Here is a 10,992-nt window from a genome sequence, read left to right on the forward strand (position 1 = left end):
TGATCACACTTCTACAGTATGTAAGAAAATATGACTCTCATAATTATTGAATCACACTAATGTAGTCGTGATGTGAAAATATATCAAATTCAGGCTGCTTGATTCTTATATAAAGTTTCATATTCACTTAAATTACTGCGGAAGGCCTTAGAATGTTAACCCGAAACGTGTCGCCAAATCCAACCTCACGCTTTCCGTCGGCGCCCACCAACCTCACATGCCATTGTTGGCAGAAGATGTTGCCATTTTTTAATAGTTCGGAACTGAGAGTCAGAGTCCATATATAATATCAATATTAATTGTTTTTTTTCAAAAGAAATGAGGGTAGTTTGGTAATTTGGGATAAACCTGGGAAGGCTCGGAGACAGCTTTGGGCAGGGGAGAGTAGGTTCGGAGAAAAGGAGAGTCACAGAGAGAGAGAGAGAGAGAAATGAAAAGAGAGAGAAAAGCAAAAGTTCTCACCTACTGTCGAAGAGAGAGAAGTCTAAATTGGAAAACAAAGAAACCTTTACATCAATTCAAACACCACCTACAACAACGGCACAGATACTCTCTCTCTCTCTCTCTCTCCTGGCGGCAACACAGAAGCGTAGCTGAAATTGCATTGATTTCGTGTGGATTTTTTTGAGAAGTTGAGAGGGATTCGATTGATTGATGGCTACATTGTGAGAGTGTTTGGTTTCGAGTTTCGGGTCCGAGTGATAAATTGTTAGTGGTTACTTTGTTAGTGGTGGGGAAGCAAGCAAGAAAGAAGGAGCAAAAATGGCAGTGGCAGGAGGGGGAACGGCATTGTCTTTTTCGGTTGCGTCCATGGTGGAGGACGTGCTTCAACAGCACGGCACTCGCCTCGGCGATCTTAAGTTGGAGTCTCGAAAAGCTGAGGAAGCAGGTACTCAATTCTTTTTTCTTTTCTTTTTTTCCATCCAAAATCTCTCGATTGTATTCAAGATTGAATTTTTTTTCTCAGCAACCAAACAGAAATTAGCTATCTTTCCTTTGTTTTGTTTAACTTTACCAACTGATACTTCAAAAACATTTTAATCTACTTTAATTATTAAGTTTGAAATAATTGAATACTTGAAAATTGGGTTTCGTTTCATTCTTTGAGCTAATTGAGCTAACCTTTGTTCTGTAGCATCGAGGAGAAATGAGGCGGCCGGGTGGCTTCGAAAGGTGATCGGCGTTGTTGCGGCTAAAGATATGCCGGCAGAGCCTTCGGAGGAAGAGTTCAGGCTTGCATTGAGAAGTGGGATTATCCTCTGCAATGCTATCAATAAAGTTCAACCTGGAGTTGTGCCCAAGGTGACCCTGATCCTATAATCCTATCCTAATTTCCGGCTTTCTTTTCGATTTCAATTTCAATTTGTAAATATTGGGCAGTTGTTTACATTGTTTAATTTTCTCAGGTGGTAGAAAGTCCATGTGATTCAGCATTGATTCCCGATGGGGCGGCTTTGTCTGCATTTCAGTACTTCGAGAATGTGAGGAACTTCCTTGTTGCTATTCAGGGGATGGGACTTCCCACGTTTGAGGCATCTGATTTGGAACAAGTATGTATTTTTACACAAAAATGTATTCTTCATTTTTTGCATAGAAATTTATTTTGGATAGGTTTCTATGCGCGCTGAAATACCGGAACTTGTGACCGGCAACTACAGTTTTCAGAATTAGATTTTCTAAGATAAGCACTTCTTTAACATCTATACATTTTATTTTGTTATCCTTCAGGGAGGGAAATCTGCAAGGGTTGTGAATACGGTTCTGGCGCTTAAATCTTACAGTGAGGGGAAACAGACCGGGGGAAATGGGCCAAATGGCGTATCGAAATTTGGTGCAAACATAAAACCTACTACTTCTACCAAGCCTTTTGTAAGAAAAAATTCGGAGCCATTCACGAACTCCCTGTCAAGGACTTCCTCAATGAATGACAAATCCTTGAGTGCTCTGTCCTCTGACCTTAATTCTAAAAAGATGGTTGGTAACCTAAGCTTATATTATCAATTTTGTTTTGTGTATTGTTGCATTCTTGAGTAGTAACTATAAGTTCCCCTTTCTTGTTTTGAGTTATTGCAGCCTAATTCTCACTCCTTGAGTATGCTTGTTCGCGCAGTTTTATTAGATAAGAAGCCTGAAGAAGTTCCGATGGTAAGTTTTAATGCAGTCTCTGACCTATTTCTGATTTAGTGGCGGAAACATTCTCTCATTTTGTACCACTCATATCTGCTACTTAATATTGTCTAACTGGTCTGCATTTAACCAAGCGAATTGTGTTTTTAACTTGTGAGAAAAAAGGCATTGTTTGATTCTTTGATACAACTACCTATAACGTACTATTGATTCACTCTCGGTGATATCTTGTGACATTGCTGCTGCTGCTTAATTGGATTATTTTATTCGAATGTGCAACAGTTGGTAGAGTCTGTGCTAAGCAAGCTCGTGGAGGAATTTGAGCAACGTATGTTGAGCCAACATGAATTGGTATGTTTGTTTTTCACCTTCAAAATTCTCACCCCTTGAACATTATCAGGAAAACTTGTGGCAGGGATAACTGCTTTCACCTATTCAACATGATTAGGGTTATCTCTTTGTTTCTTTTTCATACACTCACGTACTTACAAATTAATCTTACAGACAAAACCAAGTCAAAAAGATGTGACTGTTTCACACGGAAACAAATTTCCGATGAAATTTGCTTCTGGTGATAAAAAGGTATTGTTGTGCTTTAGTTTCTGATCAGCTAGTGAAATTCATATTTTAATGTCGAAGTCTATAACTGATTGAAACTCAAATATCTTTGCCTTTTGTGATAATAATTAGATGGAAGACAAAACACTTGTCAATAAAAATTACATATCTGACGAGGAATCAAAAAGTCGGCTCCTTAAACAGCAAATGATCTTTGATCAACAACAAAGAGATGTTCAGGTAGGTTTCAGCCGTGATCTTTTATTTATTATTACATTTTTTTTTTTTTTTTTTGGTTAGCATACTTATGCCGTATATCAAATTTGCAGGAACTAAAGCAAACTCTTCACACTACCAAATCTGGTATTCAGTTTATGAAAATGAAGTTGCACGAGGAGTTCCACAATATTGGTATAAATTATGAAAGAAATATATTTGGTGTTTTTTGTTGACATTTTTCCTTTTGAGGGTGGAGAGTAGAAATCTTTATACTCATTCAACTTTCTGCTTCCATAGGTTTGCACATTCATGGCCTAGCTCAAGCAGCGAGTGGATATCACAGAGTTCTTGAAGAAAATCGAAAGCTTTACAATCAAGTCCAAGACCTCAAAGGTAATAGAATAATTGGTGGCTGCCTAATCTCTAAGTTTTGTGTCTACCTTCATAATGCTAGTCCTCAATATGTCTAATTAATTGTATGGTGTGTTGATTAGGAAGTATCAGGGTTTATTGTCGAGTGAGACCCTTCTTATCTGGAGTATCAAACTGCTTAAGTACTGTGGATCATATAGAAGATGGAAATATCACTATTAACACCCCAGCAAGGCATGGGAACGGACGCAAGTCCTTCAGTTTCAACAAAGTATTCGGGCCATCTGCAACCCAAGGTTGGTAAGCTTCTCTTAAGAAGGTTTACTAAGATGGAAATAGTCTTCGAAGTTTAAATAATCTAAACATTTGATTATATTTGTCACAATGTTATTTTCTACTGCATCGCAGCTGATGTTTTCTCTGACATGCACCCATTGATTCGGTCGGTCCTTGATGGTTACAATGTTTGCATATTTGCATACGGCCAAACTGGATCGGGCAAAACTTACACTATGGTAACATAAGCTGTCTATCACTGTATACATGTTATTTTATGTGAACTGTAGATTGCTTGATTGATTAACATACTATCACTAACTTTTGTTGTTTAATTGATTAGAGTGGACCCAGAGAGCTTACGGAGAAAAGCCAAGGTGTAAATTTTAGGGCATTGGGAGATTTGTTTTTTATAGCAGATCAAAGAAAGGACATTTTCCGTTATGATGTTTCTGTTCAAATGATTGAGATCTATAACGAGCAAGTACGAGATCTCCTTGTTACTGACGGGAGTAACAAAAGATATCCTTTACTAGTTTACTGCTTTTATATATTTTTTTTCTCCAATAGGTCATGAAATTTGGCTTTAGTCAAGCTACTTGTCAAACACTTGTGAGACTCCAAAAACTTATGTTGTCTTTCATTGTCTTTCACATATTCCAGGCTTTCCTTAACCATTCATACATTAGAAATTCGTAATAGTTCTCAGACAGGTCTCAATGTGCCAGATGCAAATCTTGTTCCTGTCTCATCAACATCTGATGTTATTGATCTGATGAACCTCGGACATAGGAATCGTGTTGTGGGTGCAACTGCCCTGAATGACCGTAGTAGTCGTTCTCACAGGTGAGAATCTAAACTTCTCTTTGTGTGTGTGTGTGTGTGTGAGCGGGAGGGAGAGGGAGAGGGTTGAATGGGAGTAAATACTTAAGCTGCAATTAGCCAATTCTAACTTTTATCAATCTGCAGTTGCTTGACTGTTCATGTTCAAGGAAGGGATTTGACATCTGGAGCTATTCTTCGTGGCTGTATGCATCTGGTTGATCTTGCGGGAAGTGAGAGGGTGGACAAATCTGAGGTGACCGGAGATAGACTAAAAGAAGCTCAACATATTAACAAATCCCTCTCAGCTTTAGGAGATGTGATCGCTTCCCTTGCCCAAAAGAATCCACACGTTCCATATAGAAATAGTAAACTAACACAGCTGCTCCAAGATTCACTTGGTACGGTTAACTAACTCATGCCTTCTCGAGAGATTTTTGCCTAGATTGTCAAGAAACTTTTGTTAATGGTTCTCTATTTGTAATCATATTTCAGGTGGACAGGCGAAGACACTTATGTTTGTTCACATAAGCCCTGAGCCAGATGCTGTTGGTGAAACAATAAGCACGCTCAAATTTGCAGAGCGAGTAGCCACAGTTGAACTTGGTGCAGCCCAAGTAAACAAAGATAGCACAGATGTCAAAGCTCTCAAAGAACAGGTTTTCACATTCTCTGTCACACTCTGACTTGCATCGTTCCAATTCTTATACTGAAATTTTGTTTGTTATCAGATTGCTGGTCTTAGGGCATCACTAGCCAGGAAGGAGGAGGAAGCTGAACGCAATCAACGCCAAGTCTGTGGTAGCTCTGATAAATCCAGGATGAAAGCTAGTGAGCTGTCACCATTTCATTCTAACCGTCAGGGTACAGACATGATGGGCGATCTGAATGGTTGCGGGACACCAATGGTAGGCAAAATTGAGGTAAGTCTAAGCTTTTGATGGTGAATCTGAAGGAAACCAACATTTTAGTACTGTCAGTGGATGTCATGCCAAATTTTTTATGCCTCATTCTTCTGGCATGCCTTGTAGTTTCTTGCCTGTTTTCAAAAGTATTCAGTTCGTATGCTTGAATCATTGTGAACTTAGTGCTCTTGTTTGATGTCTTCCTTTTGTAGCTTGACAACAATTCTGCTTCGAGGACAAAAAGACAAAGCTTTGATCTTGATGAGCTACTAGGGAATTCATCTCCCTGGCCCCCAGTTGATAGTCCTATCCAGAACTGTGAGGAGGATGATAGGGACGTGAGCTCAGGCGAGTGGGTTGATAAGGTTATGGTGAACAAGCAAGAAGCAAGCAGGCTTGGAAATCCTTTAGGATCCTGGGGAGCAGACAATGGGAATTTATCTGATGGTTTCTACCAGAAATATCTCCAGGATTCTTCGAAGGTTTATCCAGACCAATCCTACAATATGTTCGTGGGAAGCAACAGGTTCAATGTTGCTAGCACCGATGAAATGGATGATCTTGATGCTGCCACGAGCGACTCTTCAGAGCCAGATTTGCTCTGGCAATTCAATCAGACTAAACTTACTAGCATAGGCAACGGCATTGCATCGAAAACCAAGAAACCTAATGGAAAGCCAGTGAAAAGCCTAGAACCAAGGTAATTCGAACTTGGCATTCTGTTTGCATGTACATTTAGTTTAGTGAGTTTTATACAATCTGCTTGCTAAAGAAGTTACTAATGATTTTGCAGGAAAAGTTTTAATCCTTCTCTAGGCCCTTCATTGTCACGAAAACCTTTGAACGGGGTACCACATCGGACTGCAAGGCAGCCAGTTCCAGCTGAGATGAAACGAAAAGCTGGGAGTAGAAAGTAGAGGTGTTAACTAGATACGTTGAGGGAGTGATTCAGGTTTTCTTCTTTTATTTTTCAATGATTTCTTTGATTTGTTACGGACAGAGGTGTTACTACATTCTTCTTGTTTAAAAAAAAACTATTCTTGTAATTTCATATAAATACAGTTCAAGTGCAGCAATAAATCCAGTTGCTTGTATATGTTTAAGAGTGAGTTATGCAAACAAATCCTGCCATACTTTGGTGTGGATGGCAAATACTGTCTATAAATTCTATTTTTCCACTTTCTTGTAATTGATATGCTAAATTTTTAAGCGGTTGCAACCGTTTATCTATATACCAGAACTCTTGAGTTCGTATCTCCATTCATTAATATGCTTACCCTTTTCTTAGGCTGGCTGGTTGGCTCTAAGGCCACCTTCAAACGAAGGGGCTAGACATAGCCATGTCCAGAATTATAGCCTTGCAAGAAATTATTTTTGAATGAACAGTATCAGGCCATATTTATATATCATCTCGAGTTCTTCAATTATTTATTAGACTAAACTATTATAATAAAATAAAGTTATCCAGACATGATTTTTGTGTATCACATGTTGCTAAATGAATAAGTTTTCAGATTTCTTATCTTTATATAATCTCAACCTTTCCTTTGGTTGAAGAGTGGCCGTTTGAAAAGAAAAAAAAAAAAAGTATGTAAATCTCTACTAATTAATAAAACACTTATTGTCAACCAAAACTCTATAAAATTACCGGTTTAACCCTTTAATTAAAACAGAACATGAATAAGAAATATGGAGCATAAATGTAATTTCACACAACCAAATTTACTCTTTTTTTTTTCAAAGTCTCACCTACATGTAATCCTAACATATCTCTAATTAAAAAAAAAATTCCCACTCTATCACTCTCTTCCTCTCTCTCCTTCTATTTCAAAAACAAAAAAAAAAAAAAAAAAAAAAAAATATATTCTCACACACTTTGTGGGTGCCCATATGCTAGTTTAGATTATTAGAAGAGGTAAGAGAGATGTATGCATGAAAATAGTGTTAGAAGTGAATAGAATGTGAAATTAAATTAAAATGAGATAAGATAGTATGTAAGGATGAAGAGAATATGAGAGATGGTGTAGAAATGTGATAGATGTTTATAGAAAAAGCTATAATTTTTTTTTTAAATTCCTCCTAAAAAAAAACTAACGACTAGCTGACGACATTAGCAGTTGCCTTCTTGACCATTGAAAATTATCAAATCCAATCGTTAGATTTGAATAAGTTTATGTAGCAGAAGAGCTAGGTCCCGAAAACCAGGCTAGGAGAGGGGCTTCAATTGGGTCAATTTTTAGCATTTGAACTTTTAGCTTTCTCCATTGGAGATGACTTAACCTAAGAGATCGATACATGTACCCTGCATTTTTAACATAAAAAAATCATCTAATTATTTTATATTTAAATGAATGACACGCAACAATAAAAAAATAGTCCAATTTTTAATCTCCAACCAAAAGGTACTTATCCACAAAAACAAAAAAAAAAACAAAAACAAAAACAAAAAAAAAAAAACAAAAAAAGAAAAAAAAGAAAGAGTTGGTGCATTGAGGAAAAGAAACAAGTTGGTGCATTATATTTTCTTAAAAATGATTTAGATGCTTCTAACAATCTACTAAGGACAAGAACAGTTAGTTGATTAGACAAGTTGCATAGCCATCACATGCAAATAAAACAATTAATCATAATTAATTAATAATCTGACAATGGCATTAGCCAACAAAATATTTTTCAGGTCAAATGTTGTGTTCCACGGCTTACATTTATAGCAGGTAGTATATGGTCCAACAAAGCCAACTACATAAAATTTAGAAATTCCAATCTATAAATATTGAGCCAATTCAATTCTCAACCCTCAACTCTAATTATCATTTTTCATATTAGCAAGGCTAATTAGTTAGCTAATTACGATGAGTTCCATAAGTTTGAGCCAGGAATTTACAAGTCCAGTTGCTGCAGACAGGTTGTTCAAGGCCTTGATCATAGACTCCCACAATCTCATCCCCAAGCTCATGCCTCAGGCCATCAAGAGCATCGAAATCATCCACGGCGACGGCGGCGCAGGAAGCATCAAGCAGATCAACTTTGCTGAGGGTAATTATAGATAAACCATGTGTCGATGACCCTAATCACAAGGATAGTGATCGTCACACTCCTGTTTTCTCCACTTCTGCGTCCTCCCTTTGTTTGTCCGTTGCTAAAGCAAAAGGGAAGAGGGTAGGCACAGAAAAGGGGAGTGCAAAAATCACTCTTTATTAAAATCATCATCTTCCCACGTCAAATCTTGTGTTCGATGACCCTAATCACAAAATAGTGGTTTTCACACTCATATTTTCTCTACTTCTGCATCCTTCTTAGGGATGACAATTCAATCTGTCAAACCCGATGAATGTGGATAATTGCCCGAATATGATGGATTTGGGGATGAAAATTCGGGTATGTTTTGGATATTGGGGAAAACCATAAATATTATTCAATTACGGTTTGGATATGGTTATAGGGACCCCCAATCCACATCCGTTCCCAAATCCGCGATATAATACATATGAATATATATATATATATGTATATTTAAAAATATTGAAATTATTTGATAATTTATTTCGTCTATAATAATATGAATGCATATGTACTTTCACAACATGTACTAAAATTATTTGATAATTTGGTCCGTCTGTTTTCCGTAGTGGTTGTTTTATTTGTTTTTGTCATCCCTTTCCTTTTTTACATGAGACCAATTTGCCGTAATTTGCTATCACATTTGGCTTATCATGAACAGCTCCAGAAAGTATTGTATTGTTTTTGATGATTTAGATGTGGATTTCAATGACGGAATTAGTACCTATTAAATTATATTATGTCAGTTAAATGAATAGTTTTTTTACATGGACGAAGATGGATTATAACGGTTAACCTATGGAAAATCTATTACCCGTGAATGTAGTTATAAATAATCCCCCATAATTAACTTCGGTTATGATTATGATTAATATGTAATTTCTGTCCCGAAACCCAACCGTTGCCATCTTTAATCCTCCCTTTGTTTATGTCCATTGCTAAAGTAAAAGGAAGGAGGGCAGGCGCGGAGTGCGGAAACTCCCCATTAAATCTTCATCACATCACATTTTCCCATTTCATGTCTAATTTCAACCGCGTGTTTGTGATTGATGACCCTGAGTAAGAGGATTTTCTTTTGGTCAATTGAGTAAAAGGATAATGATTTTCACACTCTCCTTTTCTCCCATCTGTACCCTCCCTTTGTTTCTCTCCATTGCTAGAGTAAAAAGGAAGCACATTTCTCTGCTTCATGTCTAATTTCGCACGTGTTTTGTGATCAACGATGTGCAGGTACGCGTTATAAGTACATGAAGAACAGAATAGACGCACTGGACGTGGAGAATTTGGTGTGCAAGTACACTCTGATTGAAGGAGATGTATTGGCGGACAAGATTAAGTCCATTTCTTATGAGGTAAGCTTTCAAGCTTCCCCTAACGGCGGATGTACTTGTAAGATGATGAGTGAGTACCACGCCGCCGGTGACTTGGAGATCAATGAGGAAGAAATCAGGGGTGGCAAAGAAAGAGCAATGGGCATGTACAAAGTTGTTGAAGCTTACCTCTTCGAAAGTCCCGGGGCTTACGAATAGTTGCAGCAGCCTCGGCTGCATTTTCGTGTAAAGTTGTGGCGGGGCGGGCTTATATGTGAAAACTGTTGAGAATCAATGTCAATTGTAGGTGAAGTAGGTGGATGTTGTAGGTGAAGTAAGTGTGTGAGGTTGGTGAAGTAAGTGTGTGAGGTTGGTGAAGTAAGTGGAGGTTGTAGGTGAAGTAGGTGGATGTTGTAGGTGAAGTAAGTGTGTGGTGTAGCTTTCATTTGGTTTGCTATAAATACCCAAGTCCTCAAGCATTGTAAATCATCCAAAGAAAAACAAAGCCTAGAGCTAAATAAGAAAAGCTTTGCTAATTAGTTTGTTTTGTGAGCTTTCTTTAAGAGTGTGCTCTATTTTCTTCTTCTTGGGATCATTAGAGTTATCTTGGATACTCTTCTTATTCAACAATTGGTATCAGAGCCAAGTCGGTCAGGGATCGTTCTTGGTAGAGCATTGGTTGTAAAGTCTCTTGAATTTCCGAGTATGCTCTGTGGTTGCAGTTTTGACTGATCTTCCACATCAGAAAAGATTTCTTGAGATTATTGCTGGGGTTATCACAAACCTTGAGAGGGAGCTTCTTGGTGTCGAGAGTAGTGTATTACTCTGCACGGTAGTCACTCAAGCTTGTTCGGTGTAGTCAAAGTCTTGCCGATACGATGGGTGATCTTCAAGTTGTTGGAGGAATCAAGAAGCTCAACAACCAAAACTATAACACGTGGGCAACGTGTATAGAGTCTTACCTTCAAGGTCAAGACTTGTGGGAGGTTGTCGGTGGTAGTGAAGTTACACAACCGGCAGGGGAAGATGCTAACGGCGTCTTGCGAAAGTGGAAAATTAAAGCAGGCAAATCAATGTTTGCCTTAAAGACCACAATAGAAGAAGAAATGTTGGAGCACATTCGGGATGCTAAAACACCAAAGGAAGCATGGGACACTTTTGTTACACTCTTTTCGAAGAGGAACGATACAAAATTGCAACTTCTCGAGAATGAGCTGCTATCGATGGTACAACGCGACATGACGATTGCCCAGTACTTTCACAAGGTGAAGTCGATATGCCGCGAAATTTCAGAATTAGATCCAACAGCTCCTATTGGGGAAACCAGGATGAAGAGAATAATT

The 10,992-nt window shown here is 38.0% G+C and overlaps 2 protein-coding genes across 2 annotated transcripts; both read left to right on the forward strand.

Annotated features, from left to right (window-relative positions):
* Positions 1–421: 421 nt before the first annotated feature.
* LOC137715826 (kinesin-like protein KIN-14I) lies at positions 422–6,457 on the forward strand. The gene is made up of 19 exons (XM_068455173.2): positions 422–889; positions 1,136–1,302; positions 1,407–1,550; positions 1,729–1,974; positions 2,074–2,145; positions 2,410–2,478; positions 2,632–2,709; positions 2,818–2,925; positions 3,015–3,096; positions 3,202–3,297; positions 3,399–3,572; positions 3,685–3,791; positions 3,896–4,074; positions 4,237–4,398; positions 4,522–4,775; positions 4,870–5,033; positions 5,106–5,297; positions 5,492–5,979; positions 6,073–6,457. Exons 1-19 carry the CDS (start codon positions 763–765, stop codon positions 6,194–6,196), a joined length of 3,033 nt encoding a protein of 1,010 aa, XP_068311274.2. The 5' UTR covers positions 422–762; the 3' UTR covers positions 6,197–6,457.
* Positions 6,458–7,992: 1,535 nt separating this feature from the next.
* On the forward strand, positions 7,993–10,138 carry LOC137715721 (major allergen Pru ar 1). The gene is made up of 2 exons (XM_068455062.2): positions 7,993–8,315; positions 9,570–10,138. The coding sequence occupies exons 1-2, from the start codon at positions 8,132–8,134 to the stop codon at positions 9,866–9,868; spliced, it is 483 nt and encodes a 160-aa protein (XP_068311163.1). The 5' UTR covers positions 7,993–8,131; the 3' UTR covers positions 9,869–10,138.
* The last annotated feature ends 854 nt before the right edge of the window (positions 10,139–10,992 follow it).

The sequence above is a fragment of the Pyrus communis genome, chromosome 3, assembly GCF_041283825.1.
Source record: "Pyrus communis isolate YQ-2024b chromosome 3, ASM4128382v1, whole genome shotgun sequence".
Taxonomy (NCBI): Eukaryota; Viridiplantae; Streptophyta; class Magnoliopsida; order Rosales; family Rosaceae; genus Pyrus; species Pyrus communis.

Bases quoted from the DNA above. Each gene is read 5' to 3' on its own strand.
- LOC137715826 (XM_068455173.2), top strand. From the start codon at position 763: ATGGCAGTGGCAGGAGGGGGAACGGCATTGTCTTTTTCGGTTGCGTCC. The intron at 2,146-2,409 runs GTAAGTTTTAAT...AATGTGCAACAG, and splicing joins AGCCTGAAGAAGTTCCGATG to TTGGTAGAGTCTGTGCTAAG. The intron at 3,298-3,398 runs GTAATAGAATAA...TGTGTTGATTAG, and splicing joins TCAAGTCCAAGACCTCAAAG to GAAGTATCAGGGTTTATTGT.
- LOC137715721 (XM_068455062.2), top strand. From the start codon at position 8,132: ATGAGTTCCATAAGTTTGAGCCAGGAATTTACAAGTCCAGTTGCTGCA. The intron at 8,316-9,569 runs GTAATTATAGAT...AACGATGTGCAG, and splicing joins GCAGATCAACTTTGCTGAGG to GTACGCGTTATAAGTACATG.